We start from the raw sequence: 22,613 nt of genomic DNA, 5'->3' as shown, positions 1-22,613 counted from the left end.
GTGCTAAGCACCCTGACTTCTGACTTCAGTGTCAAATTGCTAAACACCCACCATCTAAAGAGACTTATAATCAAGAAGTTCATATATACTCTCAACATTAGCCCAATCTTGCTCTAAATCTTATATTCTCAGGGAAAAATAAAACCACTAGAAAAAAATTCTATAAATTATTATTTTTTTAAAATTTTTTTTTATTTATTTATGATAGTCACACAGAGAGAGAGAGAGAGAGGCAGAGACACAGGCAGAGGGAGGAGCAGGCTCCATGCACTGGGAGCCCGACATGGGACTCGATCCCGGGTCTCCAGGATTGCGCCCTGGGCCAAAGGCACGCGCTAAACCGCTGTGCCACTCAGGGATCCCCTATAAATTATTATTTAAAAATGATTCCTAGTGGAGAATGCTTTAGTCTCAACATTTTCAGGTATTATATATGTAAATGAATAGACATAGATATAAACATGGCATATATGTCTATTAACGTATAGAAACATATGCATGCACATATATAAGCATGGCACAATAAATGGTCAAAAACTAACCATTTCACACACACATAGACTTGAATCCTTTTACGGTAGCAAAAATGAAAACAAATAAATGAAAAATAACCCAGCAAGAATATGACAACCAAAAATTTAAAACGCTGAAGGCATATTCAAGAGAGGAAAAGATTTAAGAAGAAAACAAAAACAAAAACAAAAAACAAACAAACAAACAAAACCCCATAAAGCTAGAAGGCAGATGGCTGTATAAAGCTAAAAGCTACTGTGCGGCTTCAACTCATTGGCGGAGGTGTAAGATCAACGTATTTAACACCACATGCTGGCAGCCCCGGCAGGCCCGGAAGCCCAGCAGTTTAGCGTTGCCTTCGGCCCGGGGCCTGATTCTGGAGACCCGGGATCGAGTCCCATGTCAGGCTCCTGGCATGGAGCCTGCTTCTCCCCCCCCCCCCCCCCCGTCATGAATAAATAAATAAAAATTAAAGAAAAAAAACACCGCATGAATATATTTAGCTAGATAGGGAGTATATTTTACTCTGCATCCTTTTCGTACCCTTTGTTCTGTTTTCTCCACTTGCTACCATCACCTAAAGTTACCTTCCATCCTGATCCTAAAAGGCAAGTTGCTCGGAGAACTGTGTCCCATTTTGGTGATTCTCGCAACATTTCAGACTTTTTTCATTCTCGTATTTGTCATATGATCTGTAATCGGTGATTATGGCTTGCTGCAAGCTGAAGTGATGGCTACCCTTTACGGTTTAGCAATAAAGCACTTTTAAATTAAGGTACGTACATTGATTTTTAGACGTAATGCCATTAGGCACCCAGCGGACCATGGTGCAGTGTAAACAGAACTTTTTTATGCACTGGGAAGCCAGAAGAACTCATTGGTCTTTCTTTGCTGGGATATTTGTTTTCCTGCAGTGAACCCACCACACCTCCAAGGTATGACTGTAGTTGACCCTTTACCTGATCGGATGAGGCCCACCCACACTCGGGAGGGAAATCTACTTTACTCAGTCAACTAATGCACACTTTAACCTTGTCCAGAAACAGCCTTGAAAACACACCCATAATGATGTTTGACTGGGTGTTCAGCACCCCGTAGTCCCATCGGGGTGACACATAAACCATCACAAGTATCTCAAAGGTCATACAACATCAACAGCGAGCATGCAGTGCTGCCTTCCAAGGATGACAGAGACGGACTGGACTCCCCCGTACCCGGTGCCCCGTGGAGCCACCCCTCCCCACTCCCCACGAATGCAGAGACCCCTGCGTACAGAGGAAGAGACCCAAACACATCTTCCCCCGACTCCCATTTCCAGCCTGTCCACGAGACACAGGAAGACAGTCGTGTTTCTGGTACAAAACAGTAATGCTGAACTCAAATTGTTTCACTGAAATAATTCTTAGCGTGAGGCTAAAATAGATCTTGTTTTTACCACACAGCAGCACATCACAGGGAACATTTCCTTTAATTTACCCCCTGCTAAAAATTTAAATAGCTATGCCAAATTACATAAAACATGATTTGTGGAAAAGCAGTTCATCAACATGTGTGATGAACGCCAACCGAACAATATTTCTGCGACCAAAGGAGATCCAGAGAGAGGCCGCCCCGCTACAGACTGTGAGGCCACAGACACGCGGGGCAGACATCCAGGCACTGAGCTCGCCTCTCGTCACCCTTCCTCACGCGGGAGTCACAGAGGTCATGCTGTAGATGCAAGCGACTGCACGGGCTGTGATATTCTTATATATTTTAAAAAGAATTCCATCGTGTTATTAAATGTAAGATTGGTTTGCAAAACCTTTTTTGATCCTCAGTAGTTAACTTTTGTAACTTATAGTGAGAAAAAAAAATAAATTTATTTATTTTTTTTATTTATATTTTTTATTTATTTATTTTTTTAATAAATTTAAAATATACGGTGGAAAAACTATGCATGAAACCTGTGTTGGCTTTCCCTATATATTGTTTAGATGGATTTCCCTATGCATATAAGTTACATATGTGTAAATTATATACATGATTACATAATTAATTACATATAATTTTACAAATAAGTTACATATGTGTAAATTGTGATGTAAATATAATTTACAGATATGTAACTTACAGATACATATGTTATACATATTGTTTACATATTTATAAATTTCTGTCATATATGTATATCTACAATATCATATAAAATTATATAAAATATATATTAAGTCATACTGATTGGTTAATAGATTAGCATTGCTTTACACAGCTATGATTATTTACATCATTTTTTTTTTACCTTTTGAATTTTGAATAGATTATTTTGCATTAAATATTTTTCATGTATACAAAGGTTTTAAACAAACCTTTGAACAAAGTATCTTACCTCCCCTCCATCACTTTCTTAGACGTCTAACAAACCTCCTGAAAATATTGTCATTTTTTTCCAACTTTGCATATTTTCTTCAATAATTCTCTTATAGCAAATTATCGCCTAGCGTATTCTCGATCTTATATTGTTGAAATTTCCTTCCGCTGCTCTTTGATCATTGGCAGCGCTCATGTTGGTGTTATAGTCTCTGAGTTTCCCTTGAAACTGTGATTATCCAGGCTGTGCTCAGTGCTTCCTCTCCTGGGGACTGTAACACAAACTCTTCTTTTAAAGACTAAGTCAGGGGCACCTGGGTGGCTCAGTGTGGTATACGTCTGCTTCAGCTCAGGTCCTGGGGTCGAGTCCCGCATCAGGCTCCCTGCTCAGTAGCAAGCCCACTTCTCCCACTCCCTCGGCCTCTCCCCGTACTAGTATTCTCTCTCTTGCTCTCAAATAAATGATAATTTTAAAAAGTCTAAAAAGACTAAGTTAATCAAGTGTATGCAATAGGCATCTTGGGGGAAGCTATCATTGATTGTCTCTGAGGGCTCAGGGACAGGAGCAAATACAGGGAACAGGGACACACCCCAGACTAGGAGCCTGGTGTGATGGTGGTGTGGACATGGGCTCTCCCACAGGGAAGCACTTGAGCATCACCGTGTGTGCTGGGGGAGGAGGTGTTGCCAGCAGAGGGTCCACCGGGCCCGGTGCCCAAAGTAGCAGAGACCATGAACATTTCAGGGTAACAGGTGTGATCCAAGGATTTAAGGGCTCCCCAAAACCTTTGCATCCCTAACAACATTTGATGAATTCTCAACCTTTGGTGAGATGGGGGTGATAAGCAGAGAAGGGGTAATGTGCCCCCCCACATACCCAACGTGCTGTTAGGAGAGAGTCTCTGAAAGAAACTCAAGTTGGTTTTAAAATAATAGGACGTGCCATTTCTTGCAAATCAAAGTTCCCCTGGAGTTTGTAGACAAACAGACAAATGAGATTTTAGATCTGATGTTATATGCACTGAAAATTCTGGAAGGACACACAAGGAAGAAGCTGAGGGACATGGCCTTCGAGAAAGCTATCTGGCCAAGTCAGAAGGCAAAGCAAAGGGCCACTTTCTATTTTTTACATATTTTATCATGAGCTCTAATATTTATGTAATGAAAAACCGTACTTACAGAAACATCTCAAAAGTAACAAGGAAAATGTATGCAGATAATAGGCAGCATTTCTTATTCTATGTGCTATGGGGTTTCCTTGTTCTAAGTCGTTCGAATTCTATAATAGCAGACTGAGGAAGCAAATGTCTGTACTATACTCTCCCTTTTCTCTAAATGAGGAATCTGCTGTGTGGAGAGTTTAAACGAGTCCTAAGCTGGACAGCTAATAGGTGGTAGAGCTACACAGCCCAAGTTCTCAGCCACCACCCCATATGCGAGTTAAAGCCAGGCAATCTCTAAACCTGGAGAATTGGGGTGCCTCACGGGCTCCATAACTTAAGCATTTGAGTCTTGACTTTGGCTCAGGTCATGATCTCGGGGTCCTGGGATCGAGCCCCACCCACGTTGGGCTCTGGGTTCCCTGTGACCCTCCCCCCAATTACTTTCTCTCTCTCTAAATAAAGAAATAAGATATATTTTAAAAAACATCTAGAAAGTTAAATCCTGTGTAACTATCAACTATATAGATTTTTCCGACAATATAATTCACAAACAACTATAGTTTAAATAATGCAATTATTTCTATTTTTGACAATAGCCTTTACAAGTGGTTTTTATTTTATCTGTCAGCTTAATAGAGCACTCCAGAAACAATGCTTCTACAGTGCTTTCTTCTGATATACAGCATTCTCTAGATTTTTTTTTAAATCTTCAAATATTACACCAGCTCTTTGTTTTAATTATCTTTTTGACTTTGGAATGTGATTTTGTCAAAAGATAATACGTGGCCTTGAATTGGCAATCTCTGAAGGATTGATGGCCATCCTCGTTTCCATGACATCTCGAGCCATAACTATTAATAGACTAGTGAGCCGGTAAACACAGTACTAATTACAGCTAAATGTAATTATAATTAGTGCTGTATGGCCATTCAAACTGAAATATGACACTTGGAAGAATATTTATATTTTACTTGAGAACACTTTTTATCTCTTAATAGTCAAGGATCCACAATTTGGCAACGATGCTAGTCCCTGTAGTCTTCGTACTATAAACCTTATGATGTGTGTCTTTATGCTGCTGGAGTTAATTTACTGCAATTTGTCCTGTTGGGAAGTGTTTGGGATTTCACGGATGCTTTTAGATTTCACCAAAGGCGGTGGCCAGTATAGGTCATGTGGAAAGGATCGCACCTCTACCACGCGTTCTTCAATAGCTGTACAGTCAGGTAGACGTTCAACTAAAGGTCAGATCCAAATATCTAAATGTCAGGAAGTAGTCAGCAATTACCTGTGCGTTTGAGTCCCAGCCACTGAATGGGATGTATTATCATTTCGGCTGAAGCGCTTGTTATTTGAGAAGAGCCATCAATCTCCCATCTCACCCCATTTTTCCAGCAAGGAGATATCTTTCACAGTTCATAGTTAAGGATGCTGATGCTGGGCCCTCCCCACCATAGAACCTTTTAGTGTCTTCACTACTTCAGCTCAAAAGGTGAGTGCAGCTGTGCCAGGATGTGTTCACTCGAGCTCAGGATGCTGTCACTGTCCCCCTGCTTATTGTTTGGGGTTGGAAGATGCTTTTTAATGCTCTACCTCATTGGCTGGATATGTAATAACTTCTCATTACATATTTTCAGCTCCTAAATACTCTACAATACACCTTTAGAAATCAAGGCATGCTATCCCTTTATTCAAATTCACAAAGTAAAATTGAAGAAAATAAAATCCCTACTCTGCAGATGCGTTTGTCTAACTTTCATCAATACACACACACACATATCATGTGAAAGGTTGCAATAAACCCAGCACCTGATGAAGGAACCTGTAAGATATTGGAAAAAACTATTTCAAAGGAGACTTCAAAGAACACGCACACAGACACAATTAGCGACGCTGACATGAATTTGATCAGAGATGCCAAAGTCATCTGTCGCCACTGGGCCATCATGGATGGTCTCCTCCATACAAATTTCCCCGTGTTTCCATGGTCAGGGATCACCTCCCCTGCTGTCAAGTTTCTACCACTTTCTGAGTAGTAACATAGCTCAAGGACAATGAAAGGCACAGACCACTACCCCATCCTTTAACCACAAAGACTGTGCTAGACATCGAGAGGATAACTAGCAATTTTTTTTTGCCCAGGGCAACTTCAAATGTGTTCCTGACAATAACACTTACAAATTAATTATTTCTTTCAAATAATTTCTTTCTAGTAAAACAATCCAAGTAAAATCATCACCATTTTTGGCATATTACCGTACTCTGTAATTTGTTACTTCTCTAAAATTTTGATACCTTACTTAATGAAAGTATCTATGTTTTGAAAATGCACATAGTTACATAAAACACAGATTTCTGTCTTATTCTGAATGGTCACTGTACATTTTCTTAGAATCTAGTTTAAATAGTTTCTTTTTAATAATAAATTCTTTCCATTAACAAAAATGAATGAATGGGTTTAAGATGCAATTTCCTGGTTATTTTGATAAAGTGATGATTAGTTCACAGGCATTTGTGTGATAGTACAAAGTTGACCCTGAAAAGATTTCTCTTGACTTGCATTCAAGATGGTAATAGGTTCTTTTCGATCCTGCTGAAAATGACTCCAGAACAGCTTGTGACTCATTGAAAATATGGGATCATATCCAAATGACCACTTAACTATATCCTTTAAAGTGTAATAAATAACTAGTTTTATAAAATAATTTATAAAACATTTTAATCTGAGATGATCTTATTGTATCTGGGGACACATATTTAGTCTCTGAGCACAAGAGAATCATCTTTTTTTTCTTTGCCGGATACATACAGGATCTGAACTGAAGACAGAGGCTGCACACCCCTCTCCTGTATAATCCAAAATCAAAACATTAACATGCTCCCAATCCTCTTTCATATTTATTTCTTGGGTCCAGCTGTTTGATTACTGACCTGGAGAACCCCGAAGTGTGTAGCTAAAGGAAGATGGTCTGTGTGTGTGTGTGTGTGTGTGTGTGTGTGCTGCCAGTTAAGACAGAGGTGCCTATATATAGGTCTTCCAGGGGCCCTGAGGTCAGGATGTTATGAAGCTCATTTTTGTTCTTTGCATCCCAGGCAAAGATTCCCTTTCTGTATTTCACTCTCCTTTCTTTGCCACCTCTGGATCTCGGGAGAAATCACACGAAAGGTGGTGGTGTGCTCAGGGAAACTGACGTGACACCCGCTGGTAGCTGGCTGTTGCCAGTCACCCTGCGAGCACACATGGGCAGGTGGCGCTGCGTGAACTACATCTCGGCAGACCTGGAATTATGGGCCGGCTGGTTGACCTGTGATTCGAGGGGTAGGGCGGGAAAGGGTTCTTGTTTTCTCTTTTGGGGGCAAGGAAAAAATCTACTTTTTAAAGAGGTAATTATTGAATGAAGATTTGTGTATGTGTCTAGCATTGGGGGGGGGGTGTCTAATAGTAGGAAATGTGATAGATTTCCCAGTGGATGTTCCAGGTTCCTTGAGCAGAGGCAGGATTGAGCTGAGGCTGATAGTCTAGAAGAGCATGTGGGTCAGGTAGCCAGGTCTCAAGCCAATTCTTGAGCCAACAGCAAAATATCTGGGAGGCTTACAAAAGTTTACAAATACAGGTCATCTCAGGTTTCTTACATTGTTCTCTCTACTTCAGTTCCCATTATGAAATTTTCTTCAATTAAAAAAACTGTTTTTCTTTTAAAAAACACCCATCAGTATGTTAAGATTAAAAGTTACCTCCAACCTATGAGATCCTTCCAGATATAGAACAATACAGTGAGGTTATTTTTAAAGATGCATCACACTAAACACAGGGCCCTGGTTTATGGGACCACACAGCCGTCCCGCACAATGGCAAACCACTCTCTGATGATATAATGACTCCTGGACATGAATTCACAGGTGAGGCCAACATCTCTGGAGAATTATAAGTCAACTCTAAACAATATTTAGTTCTCTCCTACATGAAAATTTGATAGTATTTTCCTCCAACTTCATATATATATTTCTCTGTTTTCCATTTAAACAACACACGCGCGCACACACACACACACACACACTTGTACATGAATATGGACATAATGCAGCTTAATTTGATTCACTGTTCAAAATCTTTCCGCTAGTTATAAGCATAGCAGCTGCCTCTCGGGAAGAGATAAAATGCCAAGACCCACACCTGTGCACACCTTTCATGGCTTGCATTCATACTCAGTCTTACTCCTTGTTTTAACCTAATGACAGCACACACCAAGATTTCAACAAGTTAAAAATTCTTCAAAAAAAACAAAACAAAACAAAATGAACTGTAAGTAGGACTTTACGAATAGTTGCAAATAATCATTCCCTACTTTAAAACACTATTCTGACACGTTAATTTTATTTATATCTAACCCCCGGAGAACGGCGCTTGCCCTCTGAAAGCATGCTGGTGTCAAATGCTGGTGGGTGGGTTCCGGCCTTACCTTGGTAGACAGCTTTAAATCCAGGGGAAGCAATGCTGTCATCAGACTGCAGATGAAGCCACATCTGGTTGCTCATGCTCACAATCAGGTCAGGGACGCTGGACCCAGTGAGTCTGCACAGAAGAGAAGCGTTAAAACCATTATGGAATCGCCAAATATCACTACTTTTACCTTGAAGGTCTTGCAGCTTCAACAAACAAGTATAGGTGTGTACCTTAAGATCCTCCTTCAAAGAATCAATAGCCACTTGTAATTTATATTTAAGTCTCACTATTACAGGCATTTTACAGTAATTATTTTCTCCTATGATTGAAAATGTCTATCTTTGATTTTTAAAATTGACTTCGGGTGACCAATCATCCTATTTGTCTGGAACTGAAGGGCTTCCCCATACCCTTAATACTGAATCCAGAACAGCTGGTAACCCCCGTGTGGAGGAGAGATAGATCTTAGGGCTGTCTGGTTGTACACATCACACCATCAACATGAATAACATCACACTATCAATACCTCTACGCTGAGAAATGTTCTGGTTCATTCACAAAATGCTTAGATTTTCTAGTTTGAAATTATCATGTACCTTTGCCACCATATCTCTTCTAGAAATACATGATGGGATGGAATATTCTTCAGCACTAAAAGGAAATGAGCTGATTTGATCAAGCCTTGAAAAGAAACTTAAAAAGCTACACATTGGGACACCTGGGTGGCTCAGTGGTTGAACGTCTGCCTTCGGCCCAGGGCATGACCCCGGGGTCCCGGGATCGAGTCCCACATCAGGCTCCCTGTGAGGAGCCTGCTTCTCCCTCTGCCTGTGTCTCTGCCTCTCTTTCTCTCTGTGTGTATCTCATGGATAAATAAATAAAATATTTAGAGAATAAAAATAAATAAATAAATAAAAATTAAAAAGCTACACACTGTGTGATTACAACTCTATGACTTTCTGGAAAAGGCAAAACCATTTTTGGTTTTCAGCTCCTAAATACTCTACAATACACCTTTAGAAATCAAGGCATGCTATCCCTTTATTCTTCAAATCTTGTCAGCAAAAAGATTGAGGTTGCCCAGGGTAGGAAGAGAGAGGAAGAGGTGGCATACAGGGGAGTATTAGGGCAGTGGGACTACCCTATATGATACTATAATGGTCAACACGTGTCTGTGTGTTTGTCCAAACCCCCACAATGCAAAGTAGTATAAGTGAATCCCAATATAAACCATGAATTTGGGTTGACAGTGGTGGGCCATTGTGGCTGCATTAATTGTAGCAAATGTACCCACTGGTGGGGAATGTCCATAGTGGGAAAAACTGTGTGTAATGGGACGGGGGTACATGAAACATATCTGTGCCTTCCTCTTAATTGTGCTATGAAACTAAAGCAGTTCATACACACACAGAAACACACACACACACACACACAAAACCCAAAGCAGCCATACATTAGAGAGTATCTACAAGAACAGCATGCACAGCTGAAACACATTTGGCAAGTTTCCTGAACTTTCCCTCTGCATATCAATGTCCAGGTCACACCAAATGGAAGTTTCAATGAAGCATTCATTGCGTGTTAATAAAACAGTCACATAGTGGCTGCTGTCAGCCGGTGCAAAGAAACACTAAATCCATTGACTGAACTCAACATGCTGACAAAAAAAGCATGTTGAAATAGAAAAAGGGTAAGAGAAAAGAATCAATTCAACCAAAATAAATGTCTCTAATCAAATAGGAAGCTTTGCTTTCAGAGAAGTACTTTGGGGAATATGAACACATGATTCGTCCCATCAATCTTATCATTTATCTATCAATCCAACGCTCTCACCTTGGGCGGTACAGAAAACCTGCTTCTTCAAAGGAAGATGGACAATCCTCATCACATGGGAAGTAACTCATGCAATGTTACACACCAGTTAAAGAAAAAAAAAAAAAAGAAAACCCAGAATTTCAGTGAATAATGTGCAGTCACTAAAAATATATTTTTGAAAAGTTTTCTTTGTTAGAGAGATTATTCTTTTATATGTGGTGTTTTATTTGCTTGTTTGGTTTGAAGAGACTCTTTTCCTTATGCATTCCTCTTACTGAAATGTGACACATCAAAAAGTGCACAGAACATAAATGTCTAGCATAGATGTCTGTTTACTTTGACTTATGTCTATAAAGACACAACATTTTTCTTCTTTTCCTTCATCCTTACCAGGAGTATCTTCTCCTGACCTTTTACTTTCAAGTTACTCTGTGTGCATGCGTTGCATGTTTGTCTCTTGTAAGCACCATATAATCGATTTGTATTATTTTTACTTATTTTATTTATACTATTTTATCTAACCAGAGAATGTCGGCTTTTATTTAGAATATACTCTCATGATGAATTAGAGTTCATTTCCCCTGGTTTTCCTTTTTTCATTGGATAGTTATCTTTTATTTAACCCTCTTGATAGCTTTTCTTCCCCTAACATTTCAAATATGTTATTCTGCTTTTTTCTTTTGTTTATATTAAGAAACACTCTATCAGTCTTACATTTGCTCTTATGAAAATATTTATCTGCTTATGCTTATTTTAAGATATTTCCTTGTCCTTTTTTGGCAGCAGATTCACTGTAATGTACCATGTAAGGTTTTCTTTGTATTATCCTGACTGGCTTATGAGATTTCAAGAAACTCTTCTTTTGGGACACCTGGGAGGCTCAGTCAGTTGACTGTCTGCCTTCTGCTCAGGTCGTGATCCCAGAGTCCTGGGATGGAGCCCCGTGTCAGGCTCCCTACTCAGAGCCTGCTTCTCCCTCTCCCTCTGCCCAACACTCTCCCTGCTATTGTGCACTCTCTCCCTCAAATAAATAAATACAAACCTTTTAAAAATATATTAAAAAAAGAAACTCTTCCTTCATGTCTGTGGTCAATACTGGAAAGTTCTTCATGATAATGTTTTCAAATATTGGTTGATATCCTATTTTCTCTGACTCTCTTTCTCCTGAACTCCAAGGATACACATAATTTCTGTGCATTTTTTTCCCCAAAGCAGTTAGAATAGTTTTCACTAAACTATCTTCCAGTTCAAGCCACATCAGTTGAGTTAATTATACCAGATATTGTATTTTTCGATTCTTAAACCTCCATTTGATTTGTCTTTAGAGATTACAGTTTTCTGGTAAATTTCTTGATTATTTCATTTATTTTTTTAAACGTAGGAATAATAGTTAATTAACAGAGTTTCTGAGTGATAAGTGCAATGTCTGGGTATCTTGTTCTTTCTGTGTTCTCTCTTTCTTGGGTTGGAGTCATTGAGTACTGTTTCTGGACATTTCAAGTAATTTTTGACTGAATGCCAGACATTGTGTATGAGCCATCTAGAAGTTCTGTATGCTATTACCTTGCTTTGAGATTATTTATTTTTTTTCTGACAGTAGAGTGACCACCTTGACCCATTCAGTCATTGGAATGATCCACAGCTGCATTCCAGGTACGTGGTCTCCCCAGTGCTTATCCCTTCTTATATCACAATCCAGAGAATACGATATTTACTAGATCTCCTCCTTGAAAAAAAATAGGTCCTGGACAGCGATCTTTTTCTTCTTAGCCTTGAAAATCCCAAAAGTTCTGCTGAGCTTTGTAGACCTATAGCGGCAAAGCTTTGCTTTGGGTTCTTTTCTTCTAATCCCAGAAAGTTAGACATAGGCAAATACATCAAGAACCAAAGCCAAGCAAACGCCATGCTTGCACCCTTGTAATTCCCATTTTCTTGATATCTTGGCACTTCAAGTCTTCAGTGCTTTGATAGCCCAATTCGGGGGTCCCATATCCCGTGTCTCCCAAAACTATATTCTCAGAGTCACAGATATCTGTTTGCCGGGATGCCCTAAACTGAAAATCAGAAAATGCCCCTCAGGGGAAATTATTTAGGAAATGTGAGATTCATCAAAATGCATAGCTGCTCTTCTTTGATTTCTATCTTCTAAAACCCCTGGCCGCCTTATATCACTCTCCTACGCCTTGAAAGATCTGCCTATTGGTTATTATACTCTGCTTTCATAACTATTCTCTTTTAAAATATATATATATATTATTTATTTATTCATGAGAGACAGAAAAAGAAAGAGTCAGAGACACAGGCAGAAGGGGAAGCAGGCACCTTGCAGGGGCCCGATGCGGGACTTGATCTCGGACCCCAGGGTCACACCCTAAGTCAAAGGCAGACGCTCAACTGCTGAGCCACCCAGGCATCCCATAACTATTCTCAGTTAGAGGTTATGTCTGATATTTTTTGAGGAAGGGGAGATTCCAGTTGCTCATTTTCTCTCTGGCTTCTTTATTTTCCCTTCTTATTTCTCTCAGATAATGTTCTCTAGACTATGTGAATATACAAAGGGACGCCTGGTCTTACTCATAGGCATTATAAACAGCTACCTGTTGTATCTTTGGTTAAATTCATTGTTTTGAGTTGACGCCTGGCTGGCTCAGTTGGATACCACTCTTGATTTCAGGGTTGTGAGTTTGAGCCTCATATTGGGTATAGAGATCACTTAAAAATAAAATCCTTTAAAAAAGCACTGTTTGGGTAAGAAAATGAAGAGAAAAGGACAAGTACCATTTTGTCATAAAGTTTATATAAATGTAGGACACCTGGGTGGCTCAGTGGTTGAGCATCTGCCTTCAGCTCAGGTCATGATCCCGGGGTCCTGGGATCGAGTCCCATGTCGGGCTTCCCGCAGGGAGCCTGCTTCTCCCTCTGCCTGTGTCTTTGCCTCTCTCTCTGCGTCTCATGAATAAATAAATAAAAACTTAAAAAAAGTTTATATAAACGTAAAAAAGAAAGTATTATAACCACTGATTTTTCTTACACACTAATATATATTAGATTTTGAGTTACATGTAGGATAAGTGGAAGACAGTGCTCTTTTCCTCCCTTTTTAATTTCTTCTTTTTTATTGAAGTATGTTTGATATGCAGTGTTAATTTCAGGTGTACAACGTTGTGACTCAACAATTCTGCCTACTCTGCAGTGCTTACCATGGTGTCACCGTCTGTCGCCATGCAGCACTATTACAATTTGTTGACTATATCCTCTATGCCATTATCATTGTATCCATGTCTTATTTATTTTACAACTGGAGGTTTCTGCCTCTTAATCCTCTTCATATATTTCATCCACCCCTAGTCATCTCCCTGCTGGCAACCACCAATTTGTTCTCTGGATTTATGAGACTGTTTCTGATTTTGTGTTTGTTATTTTATTATTATTATATTTAGATTCCACATATAACTGAAATCATATGGTATTTATCTTTCTCTGACTTATTTCACTTAGTATAATATACTTTATGTCCATGCATTCCGGCCATGGTGTTGCCAATGGCAAAATTACATGCTTGTTAATGGCTGAGGAATATTTGTTTGTGTGTGTGTGTGTGTGTGTCTGCATACACACCACATCTTTTTGGAAATTAGCAACACCACACAGAGGTGGAGTCAGCATCCTTCTGGTCTACATTCCCCATGTCCACTCTCTACACACGTGCTCTAGTGCCTTGATATTGAGATTCACAACATTAGCCAACGCCACCCCACTGCTCATCTGTCATCTCCTTCTGCAGCCCACTGGCTGACTGACATCTTTACCTGTGGGTGTTAAGAGTGTCCACATGGATAATTCTAGCAAACGAGTCACAGTTCCTTGATCCTTTCAACTCCAGTGACCTGACCAGACCCTCCATTTAAGCTGTGAGATGCTGGTCATATCTTATACTTCACTACTCTATAATAAAAATCCTAGGCTCTAACCACTCTGTCTGACCACCAGTGTCTTTAAACTGTCATGTGCTTGCAGTCCACTGAAACCCACTCTTCAAATACCTGGGGCCTCTATTATTGCTTTCATCATATTTTACATGCCCTGGATATTTGACATGCCCTGGACAATGTGGCTGATACTCTGTGACACTCCCTCAGCCGTCCCCCCACAGCGCTCTTGATATCCTTAGCATCTACTCCACAACCTGACAAAGCCTGCTTAGGATCAACCCAACAGTCACTCCATCTTCCTGGAAGTTGATGAAGAATTTGTTGACTTACACCCATATAGACCTACGGTCTCCAGATCCCTGCCAGCCACGCAACATAGGCTCTTTCCTCAGGCCACACTCCGCGTATTTCCCCTTCCCATTCCACTAGCTGTTGTCCCAGACTATCATCATGTTTCTCAAGCACCTTCCCAATCCCATTTCCCTTTTCTCTGCAGATAACTTTATTTGTAAATATAGGAGGAAGAACATTTAGGCAATCAAGTATGAAATGCCTGCCCCTCCTGATCCCACCCACCACCTCGTCACTAGAAGTAGAGACAGGTGGTGCCTCCTCTTGCCTTCCCTCCCTTGCCATCCCATTCATCAGCAAGTCCTACTAATCACACCACTTACTTCTCTCTGTCTCCATTTCCATTGTTTGAGTGCTGATTGTCCCTGGCCAGCAACACAGGAGCAGCCTCCTAATAGCCTCCTGGGTCTGGAATCCCTTCCCTTCTAGGCACTGGATTTAATTTTAAATTGTCAAAAGCTGAACTATCATGTAGAAAGTGTTCACACTTTGAAAAGATCTATGTGGCCATATTTAGTACTTTAGAAATATCTCTGGTGCATATGTTTGAATTTCTTGTAGTTCTGTACTAGCTGTTATTTTATTTCTATGTCAGTCTGTTGATTCACATAAAATTGAATAAGCAGGTGTACTGCTATACTTCCCACAAAGTTCATTCAATCAAAAGTCAGATTAGGATGGTCTGTATTTCTCTTTAGAATTTAAGCCTGCTTCAGTGAGGGTGACAAAACATGAGAGACCCCTAACTCTGGGAACTGAACAAGGGGTAGTGGTAGGGGAGGTGGGCAGGGGGTTGGGGTGACTGGGTGATGGGCACTGAGGGGGGCATTTGGCGGGATGAGCACTGGGTGTTATGCTATATGTTGGCAAATTGAGCTCCAATAAAAAAATAATAATAAAAGAAAAAAAAGAATTTAAGCCCGCTTTTTTAAACTGGTTTATATATGAACAGAATTGCAAGATGGCATTCACAATTATTTTTTTTTAATATTTTAAGATTTTTTTTAATTACTTGAAAAATTTTATAAGTATTTTTGTGTTAAATTTTTAATCTTAAAATTATAGTACTATTATTTAAAATAAAGGAAAATAGTTACCTTCTTATCTTTTTTCATGTTTTGGGGGCAAATTTTTTTTTCTGGCACTGACAAATGAGTTTTTGGAAACAAAGAGCAAATGTTATTGTTATCCTTTGCAACTGCTTATCTGTTTAAAACAGAATTTTAAAAAAATATCAGTACCTTAAAAATAAGACAGATGTTTGTTTTGATAAAATGCTTTAGCAGTCATCCTAACACTACATTTTAATCATTTTCTTTAAGACACCTTTATTTTTTCCTAAATTTTCTTTAGAGTATATAATGTTTTGGTTTAAACTTAAAAACAAAATTATTCTAATTAAACACTAGGTAATTTGATTTATTTGTTAGAAAACTACAAAATATTCTTTTGGAAAAAAAAATCATATTGGAGACCCCGGGATTTCTCTTGCCCTCCATCTCTCCATTGTAAATTCCAACTTGTTCCATACATAAGATGTTGAGCCATATCGACCTTTGTAACCATTCTCCAAAAATACTGGCATTCCTCAACCTCCAGGCTTTTGGCAAACACTGAAGTCAATCCCTAGGATGTCCATTCTTCTTGGATGGCAAATCAGAATTCATAGATCTGAGGGTTCTCACTAGCCATTTCTTAACTCCTAGACAATGTAAGAATTTCTTTTTTTTTTTTTTTTTAGGCCACTATAGAATTCTGCATATACCTCATTTAAGACAAGTGCATTAAAACACCTACTTCAACATCTGTCAGCTACTGAATTCTGAACTTCCTTGAGTGTAAGCTTACATCGTGGTCTTTTGACCCCAGACTCTGGCATATAACATCCAGAATTTTTGGAGTAGATACATAAATGAAAAAATAAATTAGCCCTCATTACAATTTATTAAATACCCACATGTTAATTTTTTTTAAGGATTTGATTTATTTATTCATGAGAGACACAGAGAGAGAGGCAGAGAAGCAGGCTCCCTGCGGGGAGACCAATGTGGGACTCCATCCCAGGACCCTGTGGTCACGACCTGAGCCAAAGGCAGACACTCAACCACTGAGCCACCCAGGTGCCCCCACAAGTTAAAATTTTATAGGAATATTTCCCAAATGATGATTTAAATCTTTATTGTACCTTAGCATACCAAGGACTTGGCACTTGGGGTCCTGTTATGGTTCTGTCATTAATTCACCCCTAATTTAAGCTAAATTATTTTATCTCTATGTCAACTTCACATATTAAATACTTATATTGTTATATTAAAGTAATCTTTGACATCTAAAAATTCTGACTTTTTGATAGATTTCAGAGAGGGTTTGGCTGATTCACATTCAGTGGTTTGATGTATCTGTTGCAGTCAGTATTCGTGTTGAATAGACATAACTAGTATTTATGACAATAATTTCCGATTATATTAAATGATTTTGCCAACGTGAGGTAAATGACTTTTGATTATGTATTTGTTCCTTTCCTACAAACAAGACACATTGCATTGATAAAAATGTCAACTCTTTCACATCAAAATAGGTTAGGGTCCATCCTTCCTTCCTTCCTTCTTTCCTTCCTTCCTCCCTCCTTCCCTCCCTACCTCTTTCTCTTTCTTTCATCTTTTTTCTTTCTTTCTTTCTTTCTTTCTTTCTTTCTTTCTTTCTTTCTTTCTTTTTTTGGGGGATTAAGGTTCTTAAAACCATAATTGCACCCATATGACACAGTGACTCTATGATTTTTTGGTAGCTAGTAATATTATAGTCTATAGAAGAGTGCTCTCATTTCTGAACAGATCTTCTCTTTGGCCCTTGTTAAAAGATTCAACAGTTCTGTCCCTAAATGCATGAAATATGTCTGCTAGAAAGGATGGCTGAACCAACCATGATAACGTCCACTCAATGTAATGCTTCCGTCAATCCGCATGTTATCGCATATGTGAATAGTTTGCCCTTTTTCTGCTGAGTAGAACTCCCCTGTGTGAGTATGCCACAGTATATTTGTCTATTCTCCTTCGATGGGCATCCGCGTGGTTTATAGGTCTTTGGAATAGGTCTCAGGAATAGAGTTCGTGTACACATTAGCGTAGGGTACATTTTATTTCCCTAAGATAAACAGCTAGGAGTGGGATTGCTGGATCTTATGATAAATGTATGCTAAGTTCACAGGGAGCTGCCTGCCTGTTTCCCAGGGTAGATGTACCACATTACATCCCCCCTTGTGTTATCAGAAACTACTGTTTGTGACATTCTCAAAAAAAGACAAAACTGTGGTGATGGAGAACACATCAGCTGTCCAGGGTTCAGGGTAGGAGGAGGTGCAGCTACAAAGGGCTGGCAGTTTTGGGGACAAGGGAATCACTCTGTATCCTGATTCTGGTGGTGTTTAAACACATCTGTTCATGTGCTGATTCTTGTAGATCTGTACATCAACAGCTTCTATTTTACTGTATTTTGATTTAAAAAAAGTATTTGTTCAAACCTGGATATATATATATATATATATATATATATATATATATATATACCCAACAGTGAGCATGCCACAGAGCTGTCAAAATATGAAATTAATATAACAGAAGCCCTGAAGTAAGTTATACCTATTTTCATCTGGTAGGTGTCTAAAAGGAAAACGGTGTGCTAAACCTTTAATGTATTCATTTTAATTGTAAATTGGGCAATTGAAAAGCACCAGGTACCATGTCTACTTACATGATATACACCAGCACAGAGAGCCGGGACAAGTGGAGAGAAATAGGACTCTGACTTCCGAATCAAGCTGACTCTGAGAAACAAGTCAGGGCTGTGGCTTTATAGAATGATCACCACATTATAATGCACTATGTTAAACCTGGATGTAATCTACGCTTATGCTAAGGCCATCATGATTTCCCCAGTTGGCATCTATATGAGACTGACTCATGCACAGGTTTCACTGTGCTGTGGCCAACTTTGTTCTCCATGCAGGAAGTCACTCCAGCCAGGCAGCGCAGAAGATGATGTGCATTACATAAGTCATCTGCAACTTCCACTTCAAATTCCAGAAGCAGAGTCTAAACCATAAAATCTTTCTACATGGAACTATAGATAAAATATTAATCCAAATTTTGATATTGAACATCAAAACATTTATTAAGGCCCAGACTAAATTTATTTTATAGGTTTCCACTTTTGAGGGTAGCCCAGACAATTTAAAGCTATATCAACTACCAATTCAGACTTGGAGACACTTTTTTTCTATTTTATTCCCTGCTAGGCACAGGCATAAACCCTGGGAGCAGCACAAGAGATAACCAGAAGGTGGGTCTAAAGGGAAGGAGAGGAAGGAAAGCTGGTTTGGGACTCAGGACCAGAGAAACAGTGTACCACCAGTGTCTTGCTCCCTCAAACAGAAGACCAACCAGACTGATGTTTTCCAACCCCTGACCAGGCAACAAGGGGTTCCAAATAAGCTCATCTTTCTCTGGAATGCAAATGATATCCCTCTAACAACATCAGGGAGCAAGGTAGATGGTAAGCAGCGAGGTAGCTATTAGGACAAAGGGCCCTAACAATGCTAAGTGTCCCAGGAAAGCCTTCCCTTCCCCATGGACCACAGGTTCCCTTTTCTGAGGAAAGATACCAAGATGCATAGAACCTGCAAGGAAGACCCAGCCACACCAGTGACCTGATCGAGGAAGAGTTTGGTCTCTGCACATGGGAAGCTGATACTTCCCTCTCTTCCCAGAAACACAGGCAGAGGGAGGGTAAAGGGCACCAGGTACGATGGGGACAGAGGCACTGGTAGGGGGAATTCCACCAACCTCCCCCCCACCCCGCCCAGAAACATCCTGATCCACGTAAGGATGAGGACAAGAGCCAGTGGCACCAGATCAACCAAGCTGACCAAGACAACACCTTAAAGTCTCTGGTAATTAACTGTCATTGAAACCCAGGCCCACACAGTTGGCAAAGACCTATCTGCTGAGCCTACTCAGGGACACTGGCTGCTATAATGAGGGATTTATATAGTATCAGTGTGTCCTAACATGATAGACAAAATAGCCAGTATACAATGGCATACAATCATCCTACTAAGAGCTAAGAAATCAAAATTTGAATGAGAAAAGACAACCAACTGACAACACCTGAAATGAAGCAGGTGTTGCAATCATCTGACAAGGGTTTTAAAACAGCCATCATTAAATGCTTCGCAACAGTCATTTACAAATTCTCTGCAAACAGATGAAAAAATATATATCAGGGAAAAAATGGAAATTATAAAGAAAGAACCAGATGGAAATTATAGGACTAAAAAATACAACATAAATTAAAATAAAAATCGCTAGAAGACAGATGGCAGAGATGTGTAATAATATCAATGAATTTGAGAGCACATGAATAGAATTCCCCTACACTGAACAAAAGTGAACAAAGCCTCCAGGACCTGGGACACAGAAACAAAAGGGCCAACCTTTGTACCATCAGTGTCCCAGAGCAAGACCATGGAGTGAAGGGTATTTGAGACACATAAACTTAGAGTTCTGAGAAACTCAGTGACCCTCAAACAGGATAAATCCAAACAGAAGTATGACAAGACACATCTAAGTCAATGTTTGAAAACTAGAGACAAAGAACAAAATCTGGAAGACGGCCAGAGAGAGAGGACTCATTATTTACTCAAAATTGCCCATTTGAATGTCAGTGAATCTTCTGACACTGGAGATCACAAGAAAGTGTCACAAACATTTTTAAAGTTTTGAAAAAGAAGAATTACCAACCATAAATTCTATATCCAGTGAATGTATTCTTCAGAAATAAATGGATTTAAAAAAATGTCAGACAAAGAATTGGCTGCTAATAGAACGAACCTTAATGAATGGTTACTTGAAGTTCTTCAAAAAGAAAAGAAATGGTAACGAACATCCTGAAACATCAAGAAGAGAGGAGGAACACAGGACAAGTAAGAAAATACAGGAATATAAAGTATATTATTCTTTCATACTGAGTTCTATAAATCATATTTAATGATAGAAAAATTGTAACACTTCCTGATACTCTAGATAACATTTAAATGTTGAAGCTAAGGCATCTAAACAGAAGTGAGGTTATATGGCCAAGTGGTAAACATTGATATCATTGCAATAGGATGAATGATACCATACTAATGCACATCGTAATCCATAGCACCTGTGTATGGAATTTTATATGGCATTAACTTCCACAAATGTGCTTAAGGTAAGCATCTCAAGGTGGGGGGATCCTGGATTACCAAGGTGAGCTCTATGTGCCATCCCAAGTGTCCTTATAAGAGGGATTCAGGGGGAGGTTTCAGAGGAGAAAGTTCTGTGAACTTGGAGGCAGAGAGGGAAGTGATAGGGCCACAGGCCAAGAAATGCTAGCATCCATCAAAAGCTGGAAGAACCTAGGAAAATATTTTCTCCCAGATCCTCTGGAGGGAATGTGGTCCTGGTGGCACCTTGATTTTGGTTGAGTGAAACTGATTGCGGACTTATGGCCTCCAGAACCATAAGAATATACATTTCTGTTTTAGCTCACCACATCTGTCACCATCTGCTACAGCAGTATTGGAAACTCATATATCTGTAGACTGTTACACATCACAAATGTATACTATAATACCTAGAGCAACTATTTTGAAAACCATGGAATCCCTAAAAAAAAAAAAAAAAAAAAAAAAAAAAGTTAAAGTAACCCACAGGAAGTTAAGATAAATGATAAGGAGAGAGAGAGAGAGAGAGAGAGAGAGAATGAAAGAAACAGAAGAACCAGAACCAGAGGAAATTAGTAGAAAACAAATAATAAAATGGCATATGCAAACAATAACATATCAGTAATAATAAATGTAAATGGTCTAATTTATCAAAAGACAAAGGCTGAGTGGATAAAATCATGACCCTAATACATGCTGTTCACAAAAAAAAAAAAAAAAAAAAAAAAAAAAAAAAAAACACTTCAAAGTCAAGGACATAGGTAATTTGAAAGTAGAAGGGGAAGAGATATACCATGCAAATATTAATAACAAAGAAGTAAGAGCAGCCACATTAATATCTGATAAAGTTATACTTGAGAACAACAACAAACAAAATTTAGGGTGCCTGGTGGCTCAGTCAGTTATGAGTCTGACTCCTGATTTTGGCTCAGGTCATGATTGATCAAGCCCTGTGTTGGGCTCTGTGATGAGTGTGGAGGCTGCTTAAAACTCTGCCCCCAGGTTGTGTGCATTCTTGTGCTCTAAAAAATACAAAGTAAAATGAAATGAAATAAAATAAAAATAAACCAAAAAAATCTACAAAGAGGGATATTATACAATGATGAAACGATTGATCCACCAAGAAGATACACAAATTATAAATGGGCACATGACAAAGATCAAAACATCAAAATCCATGAAACTAAACTGTTAAAGCTGAGAGAAGAAATAAATCCACAGGATAGTTGAGCACTTTAACAGCATTGGTTTAGCAACTAGACAGAAAATCCGCAGGGTTATATAAGATCTAAACAGTACAATTAATCAACAGATTCTTTTTTTTTTTTTTTTAATCAACAGATTCTAACTGGTATGCAGGACACTGTACCCAGCAGCAGCAGAACACACATGCTTCATAAGGTTCCTATGGAGCATTCACCAAGGTCGGCCATTTTCTGGGTCTGACGATGAACCACAACACATTCATTTTTTTAAAAGATTTTATTTATTTATTTATTCATGAGACACAGAGAAACAGAGAGGCAGAGACACAGGCAGAGGGAGAAACAGGCTGCCTATAGGGAGCCCAATGTGGGACTCAATCCCAGGACCCGAGGATCACGCCCTGAGTCAAAGGCAGACACTCAATCATTGAGCCACCCAGATGTCCCTAGACGATAGACCACAACACATTTAAAGAAATTGAAATAGTACTGAATGTATTCTCTGACCACAATATAATTGAAATAGAATTTCTTAACAAAAAGGCAACAGGAAAAATTGTAAACACATGAAAATTAAACAACTCATATCCACAA

The 22,613-nt window shown here is 39.1% G+C and overlaps 1 protein-coding gene across 2 annotated transcripts in view; it reads right to left on the bottom strand.

The window, feature by feature from the left end:
* Window positions 1–22,613, bottom strand: part of CSMD1 (CUB and Sushi multiple domains 1) — a 1,871,666-nt gene that overhangs the window by 406,454 nt on the left and 1,442,599 nt on the right. For both annotated transcript variants that reach the window (XM_072763911.1, XM_072763912.1), the window contains exon 12: window positions 8,486–8,598. In XM_072763911.1, the coding sequence (XP_072620012.1) occupies window positions 8,486–8,598 (113 nt within the window). The remainder of the gene's footprint in view (window positions 1–8,485; window positions 8,599–22,613) is intronic.

The sequence above is a fragment of the Vulpes vulpes genome, chromosome 7, assembly GCF_048418805.1.
Source record: "Vulpes vulpes isolate BD-2025 chromosome 7, VulVul3, whole genome shotgun sequence".
NCBI classification, from domain to species: domain Eukaryota; kingdom Metazoa; phylum Chordata; class Mammalia; order Carnivora; family Canidae; genus Vulpes; species Vulpes vulpes.
Note: the sequence above shows the minus strand (reverse complement) of the source record. Positions and strands in the feature narration are given on the sequence as shown.